At 52.0% G+C, this 26,394-nt stretch overlaps 1 protein-coding gene across 3 annotated transcripts in view; it reads left to right on the forward strand.

Moving 5' to 3' along the window:
* jag1b (jagged canonical Notch ligand 1b) overlaps nucleotides 1–26,394 on the forward strand; it is a 132,916-nt gene that overhangs the window by 80,739 nt on the left and 25,783 nt on the right. For all 3 annotated transcript variants that reach the window (XM_052496089.1, XM_052496081.1, XM_052496086.1), the window contains exons 18-23: nucleotides 10,284–10,400; nucleotides 15,714–15,741; nucleotides 17,741–17,826; nucleotides 22,474–22,587; nucleotides 25,781–25,890; nucleotides 26,079–26,336. In XM_052496089.1, coding sequence (XP_052352049.1) covers nucleotides 10,284–10,400; nucleotides 15,714–15,741; nucleotides 17,741–17,826; nucleotides 22,474–22,587; nucleotides 25,781–25,890; nucleotides 26,079–26,336 — 713 coding nt within the window. The remainder of the gene's footprint in view (nucleotides 1–10,283; nucleotides 10,401–15,713; nucleotides 15,742–17,740; nucleotides 17,827–22,473; nucleotides 22,588–25,780; nucleotides 25,891–26,078; nucleotides 26,337–26,394) is intronic.

Genomic DNA, 26,394 nt, shown 5'->3' on the forward strand with positions numbered 1-26,394 from the left:
AGGGAGGGAGGGGGCTACCTGTAATATAGATGAGTTAGTCTGGGTGGGAGGGAGGGAGGGGGCTACCTGTAATATAGGTGAGTTAGTCTGGGTGGGAGGGAGGGAGCTACCTGTAATATAGGTGAGTTAGTCTGGGTGGGAGGGAGGGGCTACCTGTAATATAGGTGAGTTAGTCTGGATGGGAGGGAGGGGCTACCTGTAATATAGGTGAGTTAGTCTGGGTGGGAGGGAGGGGCTACCTGTAATATAGGTGAGTTAGTCTGGGTGGGAGGGAGGGGCTACCTGTAATATAGGTGCTGTTAGTCTGGATGGGAGGGAGGGAGGGGGGGCTACCTGTAATATAGGTGAGTTAGTCTGGAGTGGGAGGGAGGGAGGGGGCTACCTGTAATATAGGTGAGTTAGTCTGGGTGGGAGGGAGGGGCTACCTGTAATATAGATGAGTTGGGAGTCTGGGTGGGAGGGAGGGGGCTACCTGTAATATAGGTGAGTTAGTCTGGGTGGGAGGGAGGGGCTACCTGTAATATAGGTGAGTTAGTCTGGGTGGGAGGGAGGGAGGGGCTACCTGTAATATAGGTGAGTTAGTCTGGGAGGGAGGGAGGGGCTACCTGTAATATAGGTGAGTTAGTCTGGGAGGGAGGGGCTACCTGTAATATAGGTGAGTTAGTCTGGGAGGGAGGGAGGGGCTACCTGTAATATAGGTGAGTTAGTCTGGATGGGAGGGAGGGGGCTACCTGTAATATAGGTGAGTTAGTCTGGATGGGAGGGAGGGGGCTACCTGTAATATAGGTGAGTTAGTCTGGATGGGAGGGAGGGGCTACCTGTAAAATAGGTGAGTTAGTCTAGATGGGAGGGAGGGGCTACCTGTAATATAGGTGAGTTATTCTGGGTGGGAGGGAGGGGCTACCTGTAATATAGGTGAGTTAGTCTGGATGGGAGGGGGCTACCTGTAATATAGGTGAGTTAGTCTGGATGGGAGGGAGGGAGGGGCTAACTGTAATATAGGTGAGTTAGTCTGGATGGGAGGGAGGGGCTACCTGTAATATAGGTGAGTTAGTCTGGATGGGAGGGAGGGGGCTAACTGTAATATAGGTGAGTTAGTCTGGATGGGAGGGAGGGGGCTACCTGTAATATAGGTGAGTTAGTCTGGGTGGGAGGGAGGGGCTACCTGTAATATAGGTGAGTTAGTCTGGGTGGGAGGGAGGGAGGGGGCTACCTGTAATATAGGTGAGTTAGTCTGGGAGGGAGGGAGGGGGCTAACTGTAATATAGGTGAGTTAGTCTGGGTGGGAGGGGGCTACCTGTAATATAGGTGAGTTAGTCTGGATGGGAGGGAGGGAGGGGCTAACTGTAATATAGGTGAGTTAGTCTGGATGGGAGGGAGGGGCTACCTGTAATATAGGTGAGTTAGTCTGGATGGGAGGGAGGGGCTACCTGTAATATAGGTGAGTTAGTCTGGATGGGAGGGAGGGGCTACCTGTAATATAGGTGAGTTAGTCTGGGTGGGAGGGAGGGGCTACCTGTAATATAGGTGAGTTAGTCTGGATGGGAGGGAGGGGCTACCTGTAATATAGGTGAGTTAGTCTAGATGGGAGGGAGGGGCTACCTGTAATATAGGTGAGTTAGTCTGGATGGGAGGGAGGGGGCTACCTGTAATATAGGTGAGTTAGTCTGGATGGGAGGGAGGGGCTACCTGTAATATAGGTGAGTTAGTCTGGATGGGAGGGAGGGGCTACCTGTAATATAGGTGAGTTAGTCTGGATGGGAGGGGGGCTACCTGTAATATAGGTGAGTTAGTCTGGATGGGAGGGAGGGGCTACCTGTAATATAGGTGAGTTAGTCTGGATGGGAGGGAGGGAGGGGCTACCTGTAATATAGGTGAGTTATTCTGGGTGGGAGGGGGCTACCTGTAATATAGATGAGTTAGTCTGGATGGGAGGGGGGCTACCTGTAATATAGGTGAGTTAGTCTGGATGGGAGGGAGGGGCTACCTGTAATATAGGTGAGTTAGTCTGGATGGGAGGGAGGGGCTACCTGTAATATAGGTGAGTTAGTCTGGGTGGGAGGGAGGGGCTACCTGTAATATAGGTGAGTTAGTCTGGATGGGAGGGAGGGGCTACCTGTAATATAGGTGAGTTAGTCTGGATGGGAGGGAGGGGCTACCTGTAATATAGGTGAGTTAGTCTGGGTGGGAGGGAGGGGGCTACCTGTAATATAGGTGAGTTAGTCTGGGAGGGAGGGAGGGGCTACCTGTAATATAGGTGAGTTAGTCTGGGTGAGTTAGTCTGGAGGGGGAGGGGGCTACCTGTAATATAGGTGAGTTAGTCTGGATGGGAGGGAGGGAGGGGCTACCTGTAATATAGGTGAGTTAGTCTGGATGGGAGGGAGGGGCTACCTGTAATATAGGTGAGTTAGTCTGGATGGGAGGGAGGGGGCTACCTGTAATATAGGTGAGTTAGTCTGGATGGGAGGGAGGGGCTACCTGTAATATAGGTGAGTTAGTCTGGGTGGGAGGGAGGGCTACCTGTAATATAGGTGAGTTAGTCTGGATGGGAGGGAGGGGCTACCTGTAATATAGGTGAGTTAGTCTAGATGGGAGGGAGGGGCTACCTGTAATATAGGTGAGTTAGTCTGGATGGGAGGGGGGGAGCTACCTGTAATATAGGTGAGTTAGTCTGGATGGGAGGGAGGGGCTACCTGTAATATAGGTGAGTTAGTCTGGGTGGGAGGGAGGGGCTACCTGTAATATAGGTGAGTTAGTCTGGATGGGAGGGGGCTACCTGTAATATAGGTGAGTTAGTCTGGATGGGAGGGAGGGGCTACCTGTAATTTAGGTGAGTTAGTCTGGATGGGAGGGAGGGAGGGGCTACCTGTAATATAGGTGAGTTATTCTGGGTGGGAGGGGGCTACCTGTAATATAGATGAGTTAGTCTGGATGGGAGGGGGCTACCTGTAATATAGGTGAGTTAGTCTGGATGGGAGGGAGGGGCTACCTGTAATATAGGTGAGTTAGTCTGGATGGGAGGGAGGGGGCGACCTGTAATATAGGTGAGTTAGTCTGGATGGGAGGGAGGGGCTACCTGTAATATAGGTGAGTTAGTCTGGATGGGAGGGGGCTACCTGTAATATAGATGAGTTAGTCTGGGTGGGAGGGAGGGGGCTAACTGTAATATAGGTGAGTTAGTCTGGATGGGAGGGAGGGGCTACCTGTAATATAGGTGAGTTAGTCTGGGAGGGAGGGGCTACCTGTAATATAGATGAGTTAGTCTGGGAGGGAGGGGCTACCTGTAATATAGGTGAGTTAGTCTAGATGGGAGGGAGGGAGGGGCTACCTGTAATATAGGTGAGTTAGTCTGGGAGGGAGGGAGGGAGGGAGGGGCTAACTGTAATATAGGTGAGTTAGTCTGGATGGGAGGGAGGGGCTACCTGTAATATAGGTGAGTTAGTCTGGATGGGAGGGAGGGGCTACCTGTAATATAGGTGAGTTAGTCTGGATGGGAGGGAGGGAGGGGCTAACTGTAATATAGGTGAGTTAGTCTGGATGGGAGGGAGGGGCTACCTGTAATATAGGTGAGTTAGTCTGGATGGGAGGGAGGGGGCTAACTGTAATATAGGTGAGTTAGTCTGGATGGGAGGGAGGGGCTACCTGTAATATAGGTGAGTTAGTCTGGATGGGAGGGAGGGGCTACCTGTAATATAGGTGAGTTAGTCTAGATGGGAGGGAGGGAGGGGGCTACCTGTAATATAGATGAGTTAGTCTGGGTGGGAGGGAGGGGGCTACCTGTAATATAGGTGAGTTAGTCTGGATGGGAGGGAGGGGCTACCTGTAATATAGGTGAGTTAGTCTGGATGGGAGGGAGGGGCTACCTGTAATATAGGTGAGTTAGTCTGGATGGGAGGGAGGGGCTACCTGTAATATAGGTGAGTTAGTCTAGATGGGAGGGAGGGAGGGGGCTACCTGTAATATAGATGAGTTAGTCTGGGTGGGAGGGAGGGGGCTAACTGTAATATAGATGAGTTAGTCTGGGTGGGAGGGAGGGGCTACCTGTAATATAGGTGAGTTAGTCTAGATGGGAGGGAGGGAGGGGCTACCTGTAATATAGATGAGTTAGTCTGGATGGGAGGGAGGGGCTACCTGTAATATAGGTGAGTTAGTCTGGATGGGAGGGAGGGGGCTACCTGTAATATAGGTGAGTTAGTCTGGATGGGAGGGAGGGGCTACCTGTAATATAGGTGAGTTAGTCTGGATGGGAGGGAGGGGGCTACCTGTAATATAGGTGAGTTAGTCTGGATGGGAGGGAGGGGCTACCTGTAATTTAGGTGAGTTAGTCTGGATGGGAGGGAGGGGCTACCTGTAATTTAGGTGAGTTAGTCTGGATGGGAGGGAGGGGCTACCTGTAATTTAGGTGAGTTAGTCTGGATGGGAGGGAGGGGCTACCTGTAATATAGGTGAGTTAGTCTGGATGGGAGGGAGGGGCTACCTGTAATATAGGTGAGTTAGTCTGGATGGGAGGGAGGGAGGGGCTACCTGTAATATAGGTGAGTTAGTCTGGATGGGAGGGAGGGGCTACCTGTAATTTAGGTGAGTTAGTCTGGATGGGAGGGAGGGGCTACCTGTAATATAGGTGAGTTAGTCTGGATGGGAGGGAGGGAGGGGCTACCTGTAATATAGGTGAGTTATTCTGGATGGGAGGGAGGGGCTACCTGTAATATAGGTGAGTTAGTCTGGATGGGAGGGAGGGAGGGGCTACCTGTAATATAGGTGAGTTATTCTGGATGGGAGGGAGGGGCTACCTGTAATATAGGTGAGTTAGTCTGGATGGGAGGGAGGGGGCTACCTGTAATATAGGTGAGTTAGTCTGGATGGGAGGGGCTACCTGTAATATAGGTGAGTTAGTCTGGGTGGGAGGGAGGGGGCTACCTGTAATATAGATGAGTTAGTCTGGGTGGGAGGGAGGGGGCTACCTGTAATATAGGTGAGTTAGTCTGGGTGGGAGGGAGGGGGCTACCTGTAATATAGATGAGTTAGTCTGGGTGGGAGGGAGGGGGCTACCTGTAATATAGGTGAGTTAGTCTGGGAGGGAGGGAGGGGCTACCTGTAATATAGGTGAGTTAGTCTGGGTGGGAGGGAGGGGGCTACCTGTAATATAGATGAGTTAGTCTGGGTGGGAGGGAGGGGCTACCTGTAATATAGGTGAGTTATTCTGGATGGGAGGGAGGGGGCTACCTGTAATATAGGTGAGTTAGTCTGGATGGGAGGGAGGGGGCTACCTGTAATATAGGTGAGTTAGTCTAGATGGGAGGGAGGGGCTACCTGTAATATAGGTGAGTTATTCTGGATGGGAGGGAGGGGCTACCTGTAATATAGGTGAGTTAGTCTGGATGGGAGGGAGGGGCTACCTGTAATATAGGTGAGTTAGTCTGGATGGGAGGGAGGGGGCTACCTGTAATATAGGTAAGTTAGTCTGGATGGGAGGGGGCTACCTGTAATATAGGTGAGTTAGTCTGGATGGGAGGGAGGGGCTACCTGTAATTTAGGTGAGTTAGTCTGGATGGGAGGGAGGGAGGGGCTACCTGTAATATAGGTGAGTTATTCTGGATGGGAGGGAGGGGCTACCTGTAATATAGGTGAGTTAGTCTGGATGGGAGGGAGGGGGCTACCTGTAATATAGGTGAGTTAGTCTGGATGGGAGGGAGGGGGCTACCTGTAATATAGGTGAGTTAGTCTGGATGGGAGGGAGGGGCTACCTGTAATATAGGTGAGTTAGTCTGGGTGGGAGGGAGGGGCTACCTGTAATATAGGTGAGTTAGTCTGGATGGGAGGGAGGGGCTACCTGTAATATAGGTGAGTTAGTCTGGATGGGAGGGGGCTACCTGTAATATAGGTGAGTTAGTCTGGATGGGAGGGAGGGGCTACCTGTAATATAGGTGAGTTAGTCTGGATGGGAGGGGGCTACCTGTAATATAGGTGAGTTAGTCTGGATGGGAGGGAGGGGCTACCTGTAATTTAGGTGAGTTAGTCTGGATGGGAGGGAGGGGCTACCTGTAATATAGGTGAGTTAGTCTGGATGGGAGGGGGCTACCTGTAATATAGGTGAGTTAGTCTGGATGGGAGGGGGCTACCTGTAATTTAGGTGAGTTAGTCTGGATGGGAGGGAGGGAGGGGCTACCTGTAATATAGGTGAGTTAGACTGGTCATCCCTACTGCCTCTGATCTGGAGGACTCACTAAACAGAACATCCCTGGTCCTCCCTACTGCCTTTGATCTGGAGGACTCACTAAACAGAGAACATCCCTGGTCATCCCTACTGCCTCTGATCTGGAGGACTCACTAAACAGAGAACATCCCTGGTCATCCCTACTGCCTCTGATCTGGAGGACTCACTAAACAGAGAACATCCCTGGTCATCCCTACTGCCTCTGATCTGGAGGACTCACTAAACAGAGAACATCCCTGGTCCTCCCTACTGCCTCTGATCTGGAGGACTCACTAAACAGAGAACATCCCTGGTCCTCCCTACTGCCTCTGATCTGGAGGACTCACTAAACTGAATACATCCCTGGTCATCCCTACTGACTCTGATCTGATGGACTCACTAAACAGTGAACATCCCTGGTCATCCCTACTGACTCTGATCTAATGGACTCACTAAACAGAGAACATCCCTGGTCCTCCCTACTGCCTCTGATCTGGAGGACTCACTAAACAGAGAACATCCCTGGTCATCCCTACTGTCTCTGATCCATATGGTTCCCAGGAGGTTATAGAGACTGATGCTTGATCCATATGGTTCCCAGGAGGTTATAGAGACTGATGCTTGATCCATATGGTTCCCAGGAAGTTATAGAGACTGATGCTTGATCCATATGGTTCCCAGGAGGTTATAGAGACTGATGCTTGATCCATATGGTTCCCAGGAGGTTATAGAGACTGATGCTTGATCCATATGGTTCCCAGGGGGTTATAGAGACTGATGCTTGATCCATATGGTTCCCAGGGGGTTATAGAGACTGATGCTTGATCCATATGGTTCCCGGGGTTATAGAGACTGATGCTTGATCCATATGGTTCCTGGGGGGTTATAGAGACTGATGCTTGATCCATATGGTTCCCGGGGGTTATAGAGACTGATGCTTGATCCATATGGTTCCTGGGGGGTTAGAGACTGATGCTTGATCCATATGGTTCCTGGGGGGTTATAGAGACTGATGCTTGATCCATATGGTTCCCGGGGGTTATAGAGACTGATGCTTGATCCATATGGTTCCCAGGGGGTTATAGAGACTGATGCTTGATCCATATGGTTCCTGGGGGTTAGAGACTGATGCTTGATCCATATGGTTCCTGGGGGGTTATAGAGACTGATGCTTGATCCATATGGTTCCCGGGGGTTATAGAGACTGATGCTTGATCCATATGGTTCCTGGGGGTTAGAGACTGATGCTTGATCCATATGGTTCCTGGGGGTTATAGAGACTGATGCTTGATCCATATGGTTCCCGGGGTTATAGAGACTGATGCTTGATCCATATGGTTCCCAGGGGGTTATAGAGACTGATGCTTGATCCATATGGTTCCTGGGGGTTAGATCCATATGGTTCCTGGGGGTTATAGAGACTGATGCTTGATCCATATGGTTCCCCGGGGTTATAGAGACTGATGCTGATCCATATGGTTCCTGGGGGGTTAGAGACTGATGCTTGATCCATATGGTTCCTGGGGGGTTATAGAGACTGATGCTTGATCCATATGGTTCCCGGGGGTTATAGAGACTGATGCTTGATCCATATGGTTCCTGGGGGGTTAGAGACTGATGCTTGATCCATATGGTTCCTGGGGGTTATAGAGACTGATGCTTGATCCATATGGTTCCCGGGGGTTATAGAGACTGATGCTTGATCCATATGGTTCCCGGGGGGTTAGAGACTGATGCTTGATCCATATGGTTTCCAGGGGGTTATAGAGACTGATGCTTGATCCATATGGTTCCCAGGAGGTTATATAGACTGATGCTTGATCCATATGGTTCCCAGGGGGTTATAGAGACTGATGCTTGATCCATATGGTTCCCAGGGGGTTATAGAGACTGATGCTTGATTGATGCTTGATCCATATGGTTCCCAGGGGGTTATAGAGACTGATGCTTGATCCATATGGTTCCCAGGGGGTTATAGAGACTGATGCTTGATCCATATGGTTCCCAGGGGGTTATAGAGATTGATGCTTGATCCATATGGTTCCCAGGGGGTTATAGAGACTGATGCTTGATCCATATGGTTCCCAGGGGGTTATAGAGACTGATGCTTGATAGATATGGTTCCCAGGGGGTTATAGAGACTGATGCTTGATTGATGCTTGGTCCATATGGTTCCCAGGGGGTTATAGGGACTGATGCTTGATCCATATGGTTCCCAGGGGGTTATAGACTGATGCTTGATCCATATGGTTCCCAGGGGGTTATAGAGACTGATGCTTGATACATATGGTTCCCAGGGGGTTATAGAGACTGATGCTTGATTGATGCTTGGTACATATGGTTCCCAGGGGGTTATAGAGACTGATGCTTGATCCATATGGTTCCCAGGGGGTTATAGAGACTGATGCTTGATTGATGCTTGATCCATATGGTTCCCAGGGGGTTATTGAGACTGATGCTTGATCCATATGGTTCCCAGGGGGTTATTGAGACTGATGCTTGATACATATGGTTCCCAGGGGGTTATTGAGACTGATGCTTGATCCATATGGTTCCCAGGGGGTTATAGAGACTGATGCTTGATACATATTGTTCCCAGGGGGTTATAGAGACTGATGCTTGATACATATTGTTCCCAGGGGGTTATAGAGACTGATGCTTGATTGATGCTTGATCCATATGGTCCCCAGGGGGTTATAGAGACTGATGCTTGATCCATATGGTTCCCAGGGGGTTATAGAGACTGATGCTTGATCCATATGGTTCCCAGGAGGTTAGAGACTGATGCTTGATCCATATGGTTCCCAGGAGGTTATAGAGACTGATGCTTGATCCATATGGTTCCCAGGAGGTTATAGAGACTGATGCTTGATCCATATGGTTTCCAGGGGGTTATAGAGGCTGATGCTTGATCCATATGGTTCCCAGGGGGTTATAGAGACTGATGCTTGATCCATATGGTTCCCAGGAGGTTATAGAGACTGATGCTTGATCCATATGGTTCCCAGGAGGTTATAGAGACTGATGCTTGATCCATATGGTTCCCAGGAGGTTATAGAGACTGATGCTTGATCCATATGGTTCCCAGGGGTTATAGAGGCTGATGCCCATATGGTTCCCAGGAGGTTATAGAGACTGATGCTTGATCCATATGGTTTCCAGGGGGTTATAGAGGCTGATGCTTGATCCATATGGTTCCCAGGGGGTTATAGAGACTGATGCTTGATCCATATGGTTCCCAGGGGGTTATAGAGACTGATGCTTGATCCATATGGTTCCCAGGAGGTTATAGAGACTGATGCTTGATCCATATGGTTCCCAGGGGGTTATAGAGACTGATGCTTGATCCACATGGTTCCCAGGAGGTTATAGAGACTGATGCTTGATCCATATGGTTCCCAGGAGGTTATAGAGACTGATGCTTGATCCATATGGTTCCCAGGAGGTTATAGAGACTGATGCTTGATCCATATGGTTCCCAGGGGGTTATAGAGACTGATGCTTGATCCATATGGTTCCCAGGAGGTTATAGAGACTGATGCTTGATCCATATGGTTCCCAGGGGGTTATAGAGACTGATGCTTGATCCATATGGTTCCCAGGGGTTATAGAGACTGATGCTTGATCCATATGGTTCCCAGGGGGTTATAGAGACTGATGCTTGATCCATATGGTTCCCAGGAGGTTATAGAGACTGATGCTTGATCCATATGGTTCCCAGGGGGTTATAGAGACTGATGCTTGATCCATATGGTTCCCAGGGGGTTATAGAGACTGATGCTTGATACATATGGTTCCCGGGGGGTTATAGAGACATTCTCTCCTTTACCCCTCCTCCTCCCGTCTCTGGTGAGTGTTGAGTTGCGTCCTTAAAAAGCCCTGATCTCTCTGATAATCTATTTGGAGAGCACGCAAGTGGATCCCCAGAAACCACAACACAAGGCAGAGGGGAAGCAGTCGAGTTGTGTTCCTCTGTCAATCTTAGTTTCGGTGTCTCTCCTCTCCTCGGGAGATGTCTTCCTAACCCCTGGGAGTACGGGAGAACCTGTCTGACAACTCGAAACCAACTGCTCCCTCTTTCCTCTCCTAGCTAAGAATAGCAGCTGTCTTCCTAACCCCTGTGAGTACGGGGGAACCTGTGTGACCAGCGGGGACTCCTTCACCTGCGTCTGCAAGGAGGGCTGGGAAGGAGACACCTGTAAACAGAGTGAGTGTACAATGACATTTCAGAATACACTTTTATCCACAGTCCTGCATAGGATGTCTAAATACAACCGGAGTCACACTGCCGTGTTCACATCCACTGTTCTCTCTCTCTGTCTCTCTCTGTCTCTCTCTCTCTCTCTCTCTCTGTCTCTCTCTGTCTCTCTCTCTGTCTCTCTCTCTGTCTCTCTCTGTCTCTCTCTCTGTCTCTCTCTCTGTCTCTCTCTCTGTCTCTCTCTCTGTCTCTCTCTCTGTCTCTCTGTCTCTCTGTCTCTCTCTCTCTCTGTCTCTCTCTCTGTCTCTCTGTCTCTCTCTCTCTGTCTCTCTCTCTCTCTCTCTCTCTGTCTCTCTCTCTGTCTCTCTCTCTGTCTCTCTCTCTGTCTCTCTCTCTCTGTCTCTCTCTCTGTCTCTCTCTCTCTGTCTCTCTCTCTCTGTCTCTCTCTCTCTGTCTCTCTCTCTCTGTCTCTCTCTCTCTCTCTCTCTCTCTCTCTCTCTCTCTCTCTCTCTCTCTCTCTCTCTCTCTCTCTCTCTCTCTCTCTCTCTCTCTGTCTCTCTCTCTCTGTCTCTCTCTCTGTCTCTCTCTCTCTGTCTCTCTCTCTCTCTCTCTCTCTCTGTCTCTCTGTCTGTCTCTCTGTCTCTCTCTGTCTCTCTCTGTCTCTCTCTGTCTCTCTGTCTTTCTCTGTCTCTCTGTCTTTCTCTGTCTCTCTCTGTCTTTCTCTGTCTTTCTCTGTCTTTCTCTGTCTTTCTCTGTCTTTCTCTCTTTCTCTGTCTTTCTCTGTCTTTCTGTCTTTCTCTGTCTTTCTGTCTTTCTCTGTCTTTCTTTCTTTCTGTCTTTCTTTCTTTCTCTGTCTTTCTTTCTTTCTCTGTCTTTTGCTTTCTTTCTCTGTCTTTCTTTCTTTCTTTCTTTCTCTGTCTTTCTCTCTCTTTCTTTCTCTGTCTTTCTTTCTTTCTTTCTTTCTCTGTCTTTCTTTCTTTCTCTGTCTTTCTTTTTCTTTCTCTGTCTTTCTTTCTTTCTCTGTCTTTCTTTCTTTCTCTCTGTCTTTCTTTCTTTCTTTCTTTCTTTCTTTCTTTCTCTGTCTTTCTTTCTTTCTTTCTCTGTCTTTCTTTCTTTCTTTCTCTGTCTTTCTTTCTTTCTTTCTCTGTCTTTCTTTCTTTCTCTGTCTGTCTGTCTTTCTTTCTCTGTCTGTCTTTCTTTCTCTGTCTGTCTTTCTTTCTCTGTCTGTCTTTCTTTCTCTGTCTGTCTTTGTCTCTCTCTCCGCCGTACCTTTTTCTTATTATTATTCTCTGGCTGGACGCTTGAGGCTGTTGGCCATGAGAGGTGGAGGGGAAGGTTAAAAGGAGGGAAGTTGAGACAGATGTTCTCCCCTTTCCCCCCTCTGTGCATTCCTGTCCAAACTGTGACATGTCTACTAGTTCTACACCCCTCCCTCCCTCCCTCCTTTGCTCTCCCTCCCTCCTTTGCTCTCCCTCCCTCCTTTGCTCCCTCCCTCCTTTACTCTCCCTCCCTCTTTTGCTCCCTCCCTCCTTTACTCTCCCTCCCTCCTTTACTCTCCCTCCCTCCTTTGCTCTCCCTCCCTCCTTTGCTCTCCCTCCCTCCTTTGCTCTCCCTCCCTCCTTTGCTCTCCCTCCCTCCTTTGCTCTCCCTCCCTCCTTTGCTCTCCCTCCCTCCTTTACTCTCCCTCCCTCCTTTACTCTCCCTCCCTCCTTTACTCTCCCTCCCTCCTTTACTCTCCCTCCCTCCTTTACTCTCCCTCCCTCCTTTACTCTCCCTCCCTCCTTTACTCTCCCTCCCTCCTTTACTCTCCCTCCCTCCTTTACTCTCCCTCCCTCCTTCACTCTCCCTCCCTCCTTTACTCTCCCTCCCTCCTTTACTCTCTCTCCCTCCTTTACTCTCTCTCCCTCCTTTACTCTCCCTCCCTCCTTTACTCTCTCTCCCTCCCTCTCCCTCCTTTACTCTCCCTCTCCCTCCTTTACTCTCCCTCTCCCTCCTTTGCTCTCCCTCTCCCTCCTTTGCTCTCTCCCTCTCCCTCCTTTGCTCTCTCTCTCCCTCCTTTGCTCTCTCTCTCCCTCCTTTGCTCTCTCTCTCTCCCTCCTTTGCTCTCTCTCTCTCCCTCCTTTGCTCTCTCTCTCTCCCTCCTTTGCTCTCTCTCTCTCCCTCCTTTGCTCTCTCTCTCTCTCCTCCTTTGCTCTCTCTCTCCCTCCTTTGCTCTCTCCCTCCCTCGTTTGCTCGCTCTCTCCCTCCTTTGCTCTCTCGCTCTCTCCCTCCTTTGCTCTTTCGCTCTCTCCCTCCTTTGCTCTCTCGCTCTCTCCCTCCTTTGCTCTCTCCCTCCCTCCCTCCTTTGCTCTCTCCCTCCCTCCCTCCTTTGCTCTCTCCCTCCCTCCCTCCTTTGCTCTCTCCCTCCCTCCCTCCTTTGCTCGCTCTCTCGCTCTCTCCCTCTCTCCCTCCTTTACTCTCCCTCCTTTGCTCGCTCTCGCTCCCTCCTTTGCTCGCTCTCGCTCCCTCCTTTGCTCGCTCTCGCTCCCTCCTTTGCTCGCTCTCTCTCCCTCCTTTGCTTGCTCTCTCTCCCTCCTTTGCTCGCTCTCTCTCCCTCCTTTGCTCGCTCTCTCTCCCTCCTTTGCTCGCTCTCTCTCCCTCCTTTGCTCGCTCTCTCTCCCTCCTTTGCTCGCTCTCTCTCCCCTCCTTTGCTCGCTCTCTCTCCCTCCCTCCTTTGCTCGCTCTCTCTCCCTCCCTCCTTTGCTCGCTCTCTCTCCCTCCCTCCTTTGCTCGCTCTCTCTCCCTCCCTCCTTTGCTCGCTCTCTCTCCCTCCCTCCTTTGCTCGCTCTCTCTCCCTCCCTCCTTTGCTCGCTCTCTCTCCCTCCTCCTTTGCTCGCTCTCTCTCCCCTCCCTCCTTTGCTCGCTCTCTCTCCCTCCCTCCTTTGCTCGCTCTCTCTCCCTCCCTCCTTTGCTCGCTCTCTCTCCCTCCCTCCTTTGCTCCTCTCTCTCCCTCCCTCCTTTGCTCGCTCTCTCTCCCTCCCTCCTTTGCTCGCTCTCTCTCTCCTCCCTCCTTTGCTCGCTCTCTCCCTCCCTCCTTTGCTCGCTCTCTCTCCCTCCCTCCTTTGCTCGCTCTCTCTCCCCTCCCTCCTTTGCTCGCTCTCTCTCCTCCCTCCTTTGCTCGCTCTCTCTCCCTCCCTCCTTTGCTCGCTCTCTCTCCCTCCCTCCTTTGCTCGCTCTCTCTCCCTCCCTCCTTTGCTCGCTCTCTCTCCCTCCCTCCTTTGCTCGCTCTCTCTCCCTCCCTCCTTTGCTCGCTCTCTCTCCCTCCCTCCTTTGCTCGCTCTCTCTCCCTCCCTCCTTTGCTCGCTCTCTCTCCCTCCCTCCTTTGCTCGCTCTCTCTCCCTCCCTCCTTTGCTCGCTCTCTCTCCCTCCCTCCTTTGCTCGCTCTCTCTCCCTCTCCCTCCTTTGCTCGCTCTCTCTCCCTCCCTCCTTTGCTCGCTCTCTCTCCCTCCCTCCTTTGCTCGCTCTCTCTCCCTCCCTCCTTTGCTCGCTCTCTCTCCCTCCCTCCTTTGCTCGCTCTCTCTCCCTCCCTCCTTTGCTCGCTCTCTCTCCCTCCCTCCTTTGCTCGCTCTCTCTCCCTCCCTCCTTTGCTCGCTCCCTCTCCCTCCCTCCTTTGCTCGCTCCCTCTCCCTCCCTCCTTTGCTCGCTCCCTCTCCCTCCCTCCTTTGCTCGCTCCCTCTCCCTCCCTCCTTTGCTCGCTCCCTCTCCCTCCCTCCTTTGCTCGCTCCCTCTCCCTCCCTCCTTTGCTCGCTCCCTCTCTCTCCCTCCTTTGCTCGCTCCCTCTCTCTCCCTCCTTTGCTCGCTCCCTCTCTCTCCCTCCTTTGCTCGCTCCCTCTCTCTCCCTCCTTTGCTCGCTCCCTCTCCCTCCCTCCTTTGCTCGCTCGCTCTCCCTCCCTCCTTTGCTCTCCCTCCCTCCTTTGCTCTCCCCTTTGCTCCCTCCCTCTCCCTCCTTTGCTCTCCCTCCCTCCCTCTCCCTCCTTTGCTCGCTCTCTCCCTCCCTCCCTCTCCCTCCTTTGCTCTCTCCCTCCCTCCTTTGCTCTCTCCCTCCCTCCTTTGCTCTCTCCCTCCCTCCTTTGTTCTCCCCCTCCTTTGCTCTCCCTCCCTCCTTTGCTCCCTCCCTCCCTCTCCCTCCTTTGCTCTCCCTCCCTCCTTTGCTCCCTCCCTCTCCCTCCTTTGCTCGCTCTCTCCCTCCCTCCCTCTCCCTCCTTTGCTCTCTCCCTCCCTCCTTTGCTCTCTCCCTCCCTCCTTTGCTCTCTCCCTCCTTTGCTCTCCCTCCCTCCTTTGCTCTCTCTCCCTCCCTCCTTTGCTCTCTCTCCCTCCCTCCCTTGCTCTCTCTCCCTCCCTCCTTTGCTCTCTCTCCCTCCCTCCTTTGCTCTCTCTCCCTCCCTCCTTTGCTCTCCCTTTTTTAATCTCTCCCTTTCTGCTGACTTCCACGTGATCCCCAGGCTGACACACACACACACACTTTCTCCAAAACGATTTATGACGGAGCTGATGGTCTGAGGGTCTGAGGGTAGAGGGGTACGGGGGAAAGGGGATACCTAGTCAGTTGTACTACAATGTATTCCACCCGAAATGTGTCTTCTGCATTCAACCCAACCCCTCTGAATCAGAGAGGTTGTTAACCACTTCCCTCAAGGGTAGAACGGCAGATCTTTTCACATTGCCGACTCAGGGATTCGAACCAGCGACTTGGTTGGTTACTGACCCAATGTTCTTAATCACCAGACTACCTGCTGCACATTAGGGGGTAGTGATGCCGTTTCCCCTGTAAGGGGTGAGAGGTGACACTGTTTGTTCTGTGGAGTTAATAACGAAACAGAGACTTAAAAACACCCCTCCGGACATGATAGTTGTCTTTTCTCTGCTCACATGTGAAAAAAATAACACAATCTGTCTCTCTCTCTCTGTCTCCCTCTCTGTCTCCCTCTCTGTCTCCCTCTCTGTCTCCCTCTCTGTCTCCCTCTGTCTCCCTCTGTCTCCCTCTGTCTCCCTCTGTCTCCCTCTGTCTCTCCCTCTGTCTCTCTCTCTCTCTCTCTGTCTCTCTCTCTGTCTCTCTCTCTGTCTCCCTCTGTCTCCCTCTGTCTCCCTCTGTCTCCCTCTGTCTCCCTCTGTCTCCCTCTGTCTCTCTCTCTCTCTCTCTGTCTCTCTCTCTCTCTCTCTCTCTCTCTCTCTCTGTCTCTCTCTCTGTCTCTCTCTCTGTCTCTCTCTCTGTCTCTCTCTCTGTCTCTCTCTCTGTCTCTCTCTGTCTCTCTCTCTGTCTCTCTCTCTCTCTCTCTCTCTCAGATACCAACGACTGCAACCCACACCCATGGTAAGTGGAAGCTAAACATTTTCTATAGTCAAACAAGCGTGAACAGAACATGACAGGGTGCCTGGGTTCCAGTACTATCCGACGCTCATTCAAGCCCAGCTAAAGTATTTGAAATAATGTTGAATAGTATTTGAACCCAGATTTGTACTGCAGTTAGTTTCTCACCTGTAGGCTTTCTCTCTCACTTTCTCTCTGTCTCTCTCCTTCTCACCGACACACCCTTCTCTCATTTCCTTCCATCTTCACCTCTGTGTCTCTGTCTCTGTGTCATTCCTAGGGTACGTTCAGCCTCACCCACAGCTCGTTGTTCACTCAGTGCTCCGTCCGATCATGTGTGTGTAACCTCAGGTAGTTGGAGCTGGCTGAGAATCACAGAAATATTAATCTGCTCATTTTAAAGGAGACCAGAACACTTTAGAAATTAATCCAAAATGGCACCCTGTTCCCTATGTGGGGCACTACTTTAGACCAGGACATATGGAGCTCTGGTCTAAGGTTGTGCACTATATAGGGTGGCATAGGGCTCTGGTCTGAAGTAGTGCACTATGTAGTGGATAGGGTGCCATGGGGCTCTGGTTTAAAGTAGTGCACTATATAGGGGTTTAGGGTGCCATAGGGCTCTGGTCTAAAGTAGTGCACTATGCAGTGGATAGGGTGCCATAAGGCTCTGGTCTAATGTAGTGCACTATATAGGGTGGCATAGGGCTCTGGTCTAAAGTAGTGCACTATATAGGGTGGCATAGGGCTCTGGTCCCAAGTAGTGCACTATATAATGTGGCATAGGGCTCTGGTCCCAAGTAGTGCACTATATAGGGTGGCATAGGGCTCTGGTCCCAAGTAGGGCACTATATAGGGTGGCATAGGGCTCTGGTCTAAAGTAGGGCACTATATAGGATGGCATAGGGCTCTAGTCCCAAGTAGTGCACTATATAGGGTGGCATAGGGCTCTGGTCCCAAGTAGGGCACTATATAGGGTGGCATAGGGCTCTGGTCCCAAGTAGGGCACTATATAGGGTGGCATAGGGCTCTGGTCTAAAGTAGTGCACTATATAGGGTGGCATAGGGCTCTGGTCTAAAGTAGTGCACTATATAGGGTGGCATTTGAGACGCAGTGAGAAGTGGATGGTTGTAGGAAGGGGAAATTCCATCATTCAATAGAATGTGTAATAATGGTGGTGTAGTTATCATGGATGTCCTCCTGCCTAGTCTGAGGCCCAAATGGCACCCTATCCACTACATACTGTTCCCTACACGACTGCGTCTGACCAGGACCCACGGTGGACTTCGTAGGGAACAGGGTACCATTTGGGATGCAGACAGAGAGACTCAGGGTAGACTGACTTAAATGTTTTCCTGTTGAACTGAAACCAAAGTGGGACGTAGATGGTGATTACGGACCTCATTCTCTCTCTCTCTCTCCTTCCCTCATTCTCTCTCTCTCCTTCCCTCATTCTCTCTCTCTCCTTCCCTCATTCTCTCTCTCTCTCTCTCCTTCCCCATTCTCTCTCTCTCTCTCCCCTCATTTTCTCTCTCTCTCTCTCCCCTCATTCTCTCTCTCTCTCTCTCTCTCTCCTTCCCTCATTCTCTCTCTCTCTCCTTCCCTCATTCTCTCTCTCTCTCCTTCCCTCATTCTCTCTCTCTCTCCTTCCCTCATTCTCTCTCTCTCTCCTTCCCTCATTCTCTCTCTCTCTCTCTTCCCTCATTCTCTCTCTCTCTCTCTTCCTTCCCTCATTCTCTCTCTCTCTCTCTCTTTCCCTCATTCTCTCTCTCTCTCCTTTCCCTCATTCTCTCTCTCTCTCTCTCTCTCTCTCTTCCCTCATTCTCTCTCTCTCTCTCTCCTTCCCTCATTCTCTCTCTCTCTCTCTCTCCTTCCCTCATTCTCTCTCCTTCCCTCATTCTCTCTCCTTCCCTCATTCTCGCTCTCTCTCCTCTAGTTATAACAGTGTAGATGGTGATAACTGGTATAGATGTGAATAACTGACCTCTCTCTCCTCTCTAGTTATAACAGTGGGACCTGTGTAGATGGTGATAACTGGTATCGATGTGAATGTGCTCCAGGCTTCGCTGGGCCAGACTGCAGGATCAGTACGTATTGACACTACCTATACTCTCTCTCCCCTGCCTCACCCATCCTCTCTCTCCCCTGCCTCACCCATCCTCTCTCTCCCTGCCTCACCCATCCTCTCTCTCCCCTGCCTCACCCATCCTCTCTCTCCCCTGCCTCACCCATCCTCTCTCTCCCCTGCCTCACCCATCTTCCCTCACCCCTCTTCACCCTGCCTCACCCAACTTCCCTCACCCCTCTTCACCCTGCCTCACCCATCTTCCCTCACCCCTCTTCACCCTGCCTCACCCCTCTTCACCCTGCCTCACCCATCTTCCCTCACTCCTCTTCACCCTGCCTCACCCATCTTCCCTCACTCTCTCCCCCCTGCCTCACCCATCTTCCCTCACTCTCTCCCCCCTGCCTCACCCATCTTCCCTCACTCTCTCCCCCCCTGCCTCATCCATCTTCCCTCACTCTCTCCCCCCCTGCCTCACCCATCTTCCCTCACTCTCTCCCCCCCTGCCTCACCCATCTTCCCTCACCCATCTTCCCTCACTCTCTCCCACCCCTGCCTCACCCCTCTTCACCCTGCCTCACCATCTTCCCTCACTCTCTCCCCCCCTGCCTCTCTCCCCCCGGGTATGAGGAGTGGGAACATGGGTGATGGGACAGTCTAGCCGGCTAATTATCGAAGCTTTGTGCATCGGGCCATTTCCGGCCCCACCGGGCCAGCCTCGATCTTGGCCTTGTCACTGTCACTGTTGGGCTCTGGATCACACACACACACACACACACACACACACACACACACACACACACACACACTGGGGCAGACTGGCTTACGAGGCCAACAGCTAATCAACCAACAGTGTTGTTTTACACACACCCACACATAGCGGTGCTCTCTGATTACTCAGATTGTTTTCCCTCTTAAAGACTTTCAGATGGTTTCTACATTCCTCCTGTCTGTTCACAAGGCTGTTCTGCAGGTCCAGCCTGCAGCTCTCTACATGCTGCTAATGATCCTGGCTCTAATGTAGAGGGAGGGGAGATCCTGGGTCTGGTGGAGGAGGGGAGATCCTGGGTCTGGTGGAGGAGGAGGAGGGGAGATCCTGGGTCTGGTGTAGGACGGAGGGGAGATCCTGGGTCTGGTGGAGGAGGGGAGATCCTGGGTCTGGTGTAGGAGGAGGAGGAGGGGAGATCCTGGGTCTGGTGGAGGAGGGGAGATCCTGGGTCTGGTGGAGGAGGGGGGGAGATCCTGGGTCTGGTGTAGGAGGAGGAGGAGGGGAGATCCTGGGTCTGGTGGAGGAGGGGAGATCCTGGGTCTGGTGGAGGAGGAGGAGGGGAGATCCTGGGTCTGGTGTAGGAGGAGGAGGAGGGGAGATCCTGGGTCTGGTGTAGGACGGAGGGGAGATCCTGGGTCTGGTGGAGGAGGGGAGATCCTGGGTCTGGTGTAGGAGGAGGAGGGGAGAGCCTGGGTCTGGTGGAGGAGGGGAGATCCTGGGTCTGGTGTAGGAGGAGGAGGGGAGATCCTGGGTCTGGTGTAGGAGGAGGAGGAGGGGAGATCCTGGGTCTGGTGTAGGAGGGGAGGAGGAGGGGAGATCCTGGGTCTGGTGGAGGAGGGGAGATCCTGGGTCTGGTGGAGGAGGGGAGATCCTGGGTCTGGTGGAGGAGGGGAGATCCTGGGTCTGGTGGAGGAGGGGAGATCCTGGGTCTGGTGGAGGAGGGGAGATCCTGGGTCTGGTGGAGGAGGGGAGATCCTGGGTCTGGTGGAGGAGGGGAGATCCTGGGTCTGGTGGAGGAGGGGAGATCCTGGGTCTGGTGGAGGAGGGGAGATCCTGGGTCTGGTGGAGGAGGGGGGAGATCCTGGGTCTGGTGGAGGAGGGGGAGATCCTGGGTCTGGTGGAGGAGGGGGGAGATCCTGGGTCTGGTGGAGGAGGGGAGATCCTGGGTCTGGTGGAGGAGGAGGGGAGATCCTGGGTCTGGTGGAGGAGGAGGAGGGGGATCCTGGGTCTGGTGTAGGAGGAGGAGGGGTCTGGTGGGAGATCCTGGGTCTGGTGGAGGAGGAGGGGAGATCCTGGGTCTGGTGGAGGAGGAGGGGAGATCCTGGGTCTGGTGTAGGAGGAGGAGGGGAGATCCTGGGTCTGGTGTAGGAGGAGGAGGGGAGATCCTGGGTCTGGTGTAGGAGGAGGAGGGGAGATCCTGGGTCTGGTGTAGGAGGAGGAGGAGGGGGAGATCCTGGGTCTGGTGTAGGAGGAGGAGGAGGGGAGATCCTGGGTCTGGTGTAGGAGGAGGAGGAGGGGAGATCCTGGGTCTGGTGGAGGAGGAGGAGGAGGGGGGAGATCCTGGGTCTGGTGTAGGAGGAGGAGGAGGAGGGGATCCTGGGTCTGGTGTAGGAGGAGGGGTCTGGTGTAGGAGGGGAGATCCTGGGTCTGGTGGAGGAGGAGGAGGAGGGGAGATCCTGGGTCTGGTGTAGGAGGAGGAGGAGGGGAGATCCTGGGTCTGGTGTAGGAGGAGGAGGAGGGGAGATCCTGGGTCTGGTGTAGGAGGAGGAGGAGGGGAGATCCTGGGTCTGGTGTAGGAGGAGGAGGAGGGGAGATCCTGGGTCTGGTGTAGGAGGAGGAGGGGTCTGGTGTAGGAGGAGGAGAGGAGATCCTGGGTCTGGTGTAGGAGGAGGAGGGGTCTGGTGTAGGAGGGAGGGGAGATCCTGGGTCTGGTGTAGGAGGGGGAGGGGAGATCCTGGGTCTGGTGTAGGAGGAGGAGGAGGGGAGATCCTGGGTCTGGTGGAGGAGGGGAGATCCTGGGTCTGGTGGAGGAGGGGAGATCCTGGGTCTGGTGTAGGAGGAGGAGGAGGGGAGAGCCTGGGTCTGGTGGAGGAGGGGAGATCCTGGGTCTGGTGTAGGAGGAGGAGGGGAGATCCTGGGTCTGGTGGAGGAGGAGGGGTCTGGTGGAGGAGGGGAGATCCTGGGTCTGGTGTAGGAGGGGAGATCCTGGGTCTGGTGTGGTGGAGGGGGGAGATCCTGGGTCTGGTGGAGGAGGGGAGATCCTGGGTCTGGTGGAGGAGGGGAGATCCTGGGTCTGGTGGAGGAGGGGAGATCCTGGGTCTGGTGGAGGAGGGGAGATCCTGGGTCTGGTGGAGGAGGGGAGATCCTGGGTCTGGTGGAGGAGGGGAGATCCTGGGTCTGGTGGAGGAGGGGAGATCCTGGGTCTGGTGGAGGAGGGGAGATCCTGGGTCTGGTGGAGGAGGGGAGATCCTGGGTCTGGTGGAGGAGGAGAGATCCTGGGTCTGGTGTAGGAGGAGAGATCCTGGGTCTGGTGTAGGAGGAGAGATCCTGGGTCTGGTGTAGGAGGAGAGATCCTGGGTCTGGTGTAGGAGGAGGAGGGGAGATCCTGGGTCTGGTGTAGGAGGAGGAGGGGAGATCGATAATACATCTGGGCTGATTTAGAGACGGTTTGCTAGTCTGTTGTTGACTGTTTGCTGGTCTGTTGTTGACTGTTTGCTAGTCTGTTGTTGACTGTGTGCTAGTCTGTTGTTGACTGTTTGCTAGTCTGTTGTTGACTGTTTGCTGGTCTGTTGTTGACTGTTTGCTGGTCTGTTGTTGACTGTTTGCTAGTCTGTTGTTGACTGTTTGCTAGTCTGTTGTTGACTGTTTGCTAGTCTGTTGTTGACTGTTTGCTAGTCTGTTGTTGACTGTTTGCTAGTCTGTTGTTGACTGTTTGCTAGTCTGTTGTTGACTGTTTGCTAGTCTGTTGTTGACTGTTTGCTAGTCTGTTGTTGACTGTTTGCTAGTCTGTTGTTGACTGTTTGCTGGTCTGTTGTTGACTGTTTGCTGGTCTGTTGTTGACTGTTTGCTGGTCTGTTGTTGACTGTTTGCTGGTCTGTTGTTGACTGTTTGCTGGTCTGTTGATGACTGTTTGCTGGTCTGTTGATGACTGTTTGCTGGTCTGTTGTTGACTGTTTGCTGGTCTGTTGTTGACTGTTTGCTGGTCTGTTGTTGACTGTTTGCTGGTCTGTTGTTGACTGTTTGCTGGTCTGTTGTTGACTGTTTGCTGGTCTGTTGTTGACTGTTTGCTGGTCTGTTGTTGACTGTTTGCTGGTCTGTTGTTGACTGTTGACTGTTTGCTGGTCTGTTGTTGACTGTTGACTGTTTGCTGGTCTGTTGTTGACTGTTTGCTGGTCTGTTGTTGACTGTTGACTGTTTGCTGGTCTGTTGTTGACTGTTTGCTGGTCTGTTATAATAATAATAATATATGCCATTTAGCAGACGCTTTTATCCAAAGCGACTTACAGTCATGTGTGCATACATTCTACGTATGGGTGGTCCCGGGGATCGAACCCACTACCCTGGCGTTACAAGCGCCATGCTCTACCAACTGAGCTACAGAAGGACCACAGAAGGACCTGTTGTTGACTGTTTGCTGGTCTGTTGGTGACTGTTTGCTAGTCTGTTGTTGACTGTTTGCTAGTCTGTTGGTGACTGTTTGCTAGTCTGTTGTTGACTGTTTGCTGGTCTGTTGTTGACTGTTTGCTGGTCTGTTGTTGACTGTTTGCTGGTCTGTTGTTGACTGTTTGCGCTCTAAAGGCTGTAATTTGAAAAGTCAGCACACAAATCCAACTGTCTTTGTTGATCATAACGAGAGTGTTCCTGACCCCTGTTTTATTCTCTCCTGTGTGTGTGTTTTAGATATCAACGAGTGCCAGTCCTCTCCCTGTATCTTTGGTTCCAGCTGTATTGATGAGATTAATGGCTACCGCTGCCTGTGTCCCCAAGACAGAGCTGGGCCACGCTGTCAGGAAGGTAGGCTGGTTAACTCAGTCAGTCAGTCTGGAAGGTAGGCTGGTTAACAGAGTCAGTCAGTCTGGAAGGTAGACTGGTTAACAGAGTCAGTCAGTCTGGAAGGTAGGCTGGTTAACTCAGTCAGTCAGGAAGGTAGGCTGGTTAACTCAGTCAGTCAGGAAGGTAGGCTGGTTAAGTCAGTCAGTCAGTCAGTCTGGAAGGTAGGCTGGTTAACTCAGTCAGTCAGGAAGGTAGGCTGGTTAAGTCAGTCAGTCAGTCTGGAAGGTAGGCTGGTTAACTCAGTCAGTCAGGAAGGTAGGCTGGTTAACTCAGTCAGTCAGGAAGGTAGGCTGGTTAACTCAGTCAGTCTGGAAGGTAGGCTGGTTAAGTCAGTCAGTCAGTCAGTCAGTCTGGAAGGTAGGCTGGTTAACTCAGTCAGTCTGGAAGGTAGGCTGGTTAACTCAGTCAGTCTGGAAGGTAGGCTGGTTAAGTCAGTCAGTCAGTCAGTCAGGAAGGTAGGCTGGTTAACTCAGTCAGTCAGGAAGGTAGGCTGGTTAACTCAGTCAGTCTGGAAGGTAGGCTGGTTAACTCAGTCAGTCTGGAAGGTAGGCTGGTTAACTCAGTCAGTCTGGAAGGTAGGCTGGTTAACTCAGTCAGTCAGGAAGGTAGGCTGGTTAACTCAGTCAGTCTGGAAGGTAGGCTGGTTAACTCAGTCAGTCTGGAAGGTAGGCTGGTTAAGTCAGTCAGTCAGGAAGGTAGGCTGGTTAAGTCAGTCAGTCAGTCAGGAAGGTAGGCTGGTTAAGTCAGTCAGTCAGTCAGGAAGGTAGGCTGGTTAACTCAGTCAGTCAGGAAGGAAGGTAGGCTGACTAACTCAGTCAGTCGGGAAGGTAGGCTGGTTAACTCAGTCAGTCTGGAAGGTAGGCTGGTTAACTCAGTCAGTCAGTCAGGAAGGTAGGCTGGTTAACTTAGTCAGTCTGGAAGGTAGGCTGGTTAACTCAGTCAGTCTGGAAGGTAGGCTGGTTAACTCAGTCAGTCAGGAAGGTAGGCTGGTTAACTCAGTCAGTCAGGAAGGTAGGCTGGTTAAGTCAGTCAGTCAATCAGGAAGGTAGGCTGGTTAAGTCAGTCAGTCGGGAAGGTAGGCTGGTTAACTCAGTCAGTCAGGAAGGTAGGCTGGTTAAGTCAGTCAGTCAGTCAGGAAGGTAGGCTGGTTAACTCAGTCAGTCAGTCAGGAAGGTAGGCTGGTTAAGTCAGTCAGTCAGTCAGGAAGGTAGGCTGGTTAACTCAGTCAGTCAGTCAGGAAGGTAGGCTGGTTAACTCAGTCAGTCAGTCTGGAAGGTAGGCTGGTTAACTCAGTCAGTCAGTCTGGAAGGTAGGCTGGTTAACTCAGTCAGTCAGTCTGGAAGGTTGGCTGGTTAACTCAGTCAGTCAGTCTGGAAGGTAGGCTGGTTAAGTCAGTCAGTCAGTCAGTCTGGAAGGTAGGCTGGTTAACTCAGTCAGTCAGTCTGGAAGGTAGGCTGGTTAAGTCAGTCTGGAAGGGAGGCTGGTTAAGTCAGTCAGTCGGGAAGGTAGGCTGGTTAACTCAGTCAGTCAGGAAGGTAGGCTGGTTAACTCAGTCAGTCAGTCAGGAAGGTAGGCTGGTTAACTCAGTCAGTCAGTCAGGAAGGTAGGCTGGTTAACTCAGTCAGTCAGTCAGGAAGGTAGGCTGGTTAACTCAGTCAGTCAGTCTGGAAGGTAGGCTGGTTAACTCAGTCAGTCAGTCAGGAAGGTAGGCTGGTTAACTCAGTCAGTCAGTCTGGAAGGTTGGCTGGTTAACTCAGTCAGTCAGTCAGGAAGGTAGGCTGGTTAAGTCAGTCAGTCAGTCAGGAAGGTAGGCTGGTTAACTCAGTCAGTCAGTCAGGAAGGTAGGCTGGTTAACTCAGTCAGTCAGTCTGGAAGGGAGGCTGGTTAAGTCAGTCAGTCAGTCTGGAAGGGAGGCTGGTTAAGTCAGTCAGTCAGTCTGGAAGGTAGGCTGGTTAACTCAGTCAGTCAGTCAGGAAGGTAGGCTGGTTAAGTCAGTCAGTCAGGAAGGTAGGCTGGTTAACTCAGTCAGTCAGTCAGGAAGGTAGGCTGGTTAACTCAGTCAGTCAGTCAGGAAGGTAGGCTGGTTAACTCAGTCAGTCAGTCAGGAAGGTAGGCTGGTTAACTCAGTCAGTCTGGTTAACTCAGTCAGTCGGGAAGGTAGGCTGGTTAACTCAGTCAGTCTGGAAGGTAGGCTGGTTAAGTCAGTCAGTCAGGAAGGTAGGCTGGTTAACTCAGTCAGTCTGGTTAACTCAGTCAGTCAGGAAGGTAGACTGGTTAACTCAGTCAGTCTGGTTAACTCAGTCAGTCAGGAAGGTAGGCTGGTTAACTCAGTCAGTCGGGAAGGTAGGCTGGTTAACTCAGTCAGTCTGGAAGGTAGGCTGGTTAAGTCAGTCAGTCAGTCAGGAAGGTAGGCTGGTTAACTCAGTCAGTCTGGTTAACTCAGTCAGTCAGGAAGGTAGACTGGTTAACTCAGTCAGTCTGGTTAACTCAGTCAGTCAGGAAGGTAGACTGGTTAACTCAGTCAGTCTGGTTAACTCAGTCAGTCAGGAAGGTAGGCTGGTTAACTCAGTCAGTTTGGTTAACTCAGTCAGTCAGGAAGGTAGGCTGGTTAACTCAGTCAGTCAGGAAGGTAGACTGGTTAACTCAGTCAGTCTGGTTAACTCAGTCAGTCAGGAAGGTAGACTGGTTAACTCAGTCAGTCTGGTTAACTCAGTCAGTCAGGAAGGTAGGCTGGTTAACTCAGTCAGTCAGGAAGGTAGACTGGTTAACTCAGTCAGTCAGGAAGGTAGGCTGGTTAACTCAGTCAGTCAGGAAGGTAGACTGGTTAACTCAGTCAGTCAGGAAGGTAGACTGGTTAACTCAGTCAGTCAGGAAGGTAGACTGGTTAACTCAGTCAGTCAGGAAGGTAGGCTGGTTAACTCAGTCAGTCAGGAAGGTAGGCTGGTTAACTCAGTCAGTCAGGAAGGTAGGCTGGTTAACTCAGTCAGTCAGGAAGGTAGGCTGGTTAACTCAGTCAGTCTGGTTAACTCAGTCAGTCAGGAAGGTAGACTGGTTAACTCAGTCAGTCTGGTTAACTCAGTCAGTCAGGAAGGTAGGCTGGTTAACTCAGTCAGAGCCTTCATCGTAGTGATTGTTTTATGTGTTTGTGTTTCAGTGACACAGAGGCCGTGTTCGGTGAACGGTCGTCTGACCGCTGAAGGAGCAAAGTGGGATGAGGACTGCAACACCTGTCAGTGTTTTAATGGGAAGGTGGTGTGTACCAGGGTACGTACCAACTACTCTCTTTCATCAACCTGGGTTTTCTCTCCAAGAACCTGCAATGGAACCAATAGAATAGTCACAAAAGTGCAACCTGACTATCTGACGTCAAATAAATACTTCTTGAACTCAGGTAGATTTCTGAGTCGTCTCGTGTGGATCTTGATTGGGTATTTTGTCTCGTTGTTTTCCAGATGTGGTGTGGTCCTAAGTCGTGCCGGGTCAGCGGTGGGGTCAAAGGTCGAGGCAGCGGAGGAGGCGGGGCCGGGTGTCGGTCTGGTCAGAGCTGTGTACCAATCAGGGAGGAGCAGTGTTTTGTCCGACCGTGTCTGAATCTTGGGGAGTGCCTCCCCTCCTCCCCACCAACCACCAAATGTCACCCCAGCTCCGGTTACCACGACAACAGCTGTTCCAACATCACGTTTACGTTCACCAAGGAGACCATGCCCAGGGTGAGTCGGTCCTTGTCCCTCCTCTTCTACTGTTCAACTCACACCCCTATTCCATATA

This window comes from Oncorhynchus keta, chromosome 3 (genome assembly GCF_023373465.1).
Source record: "Oncorhynchus keta strain PuntledgeMale-10-30-2019 chromosome 3, Oket_V2, whole genome shotgun sequence".
Lineage (NCBI taxonomy): Eukaryota > Metazoa > Chordata > Actinopteri > Salmoniformes > Salmonidae > Oncorhynchus > Oncorhynchus keta.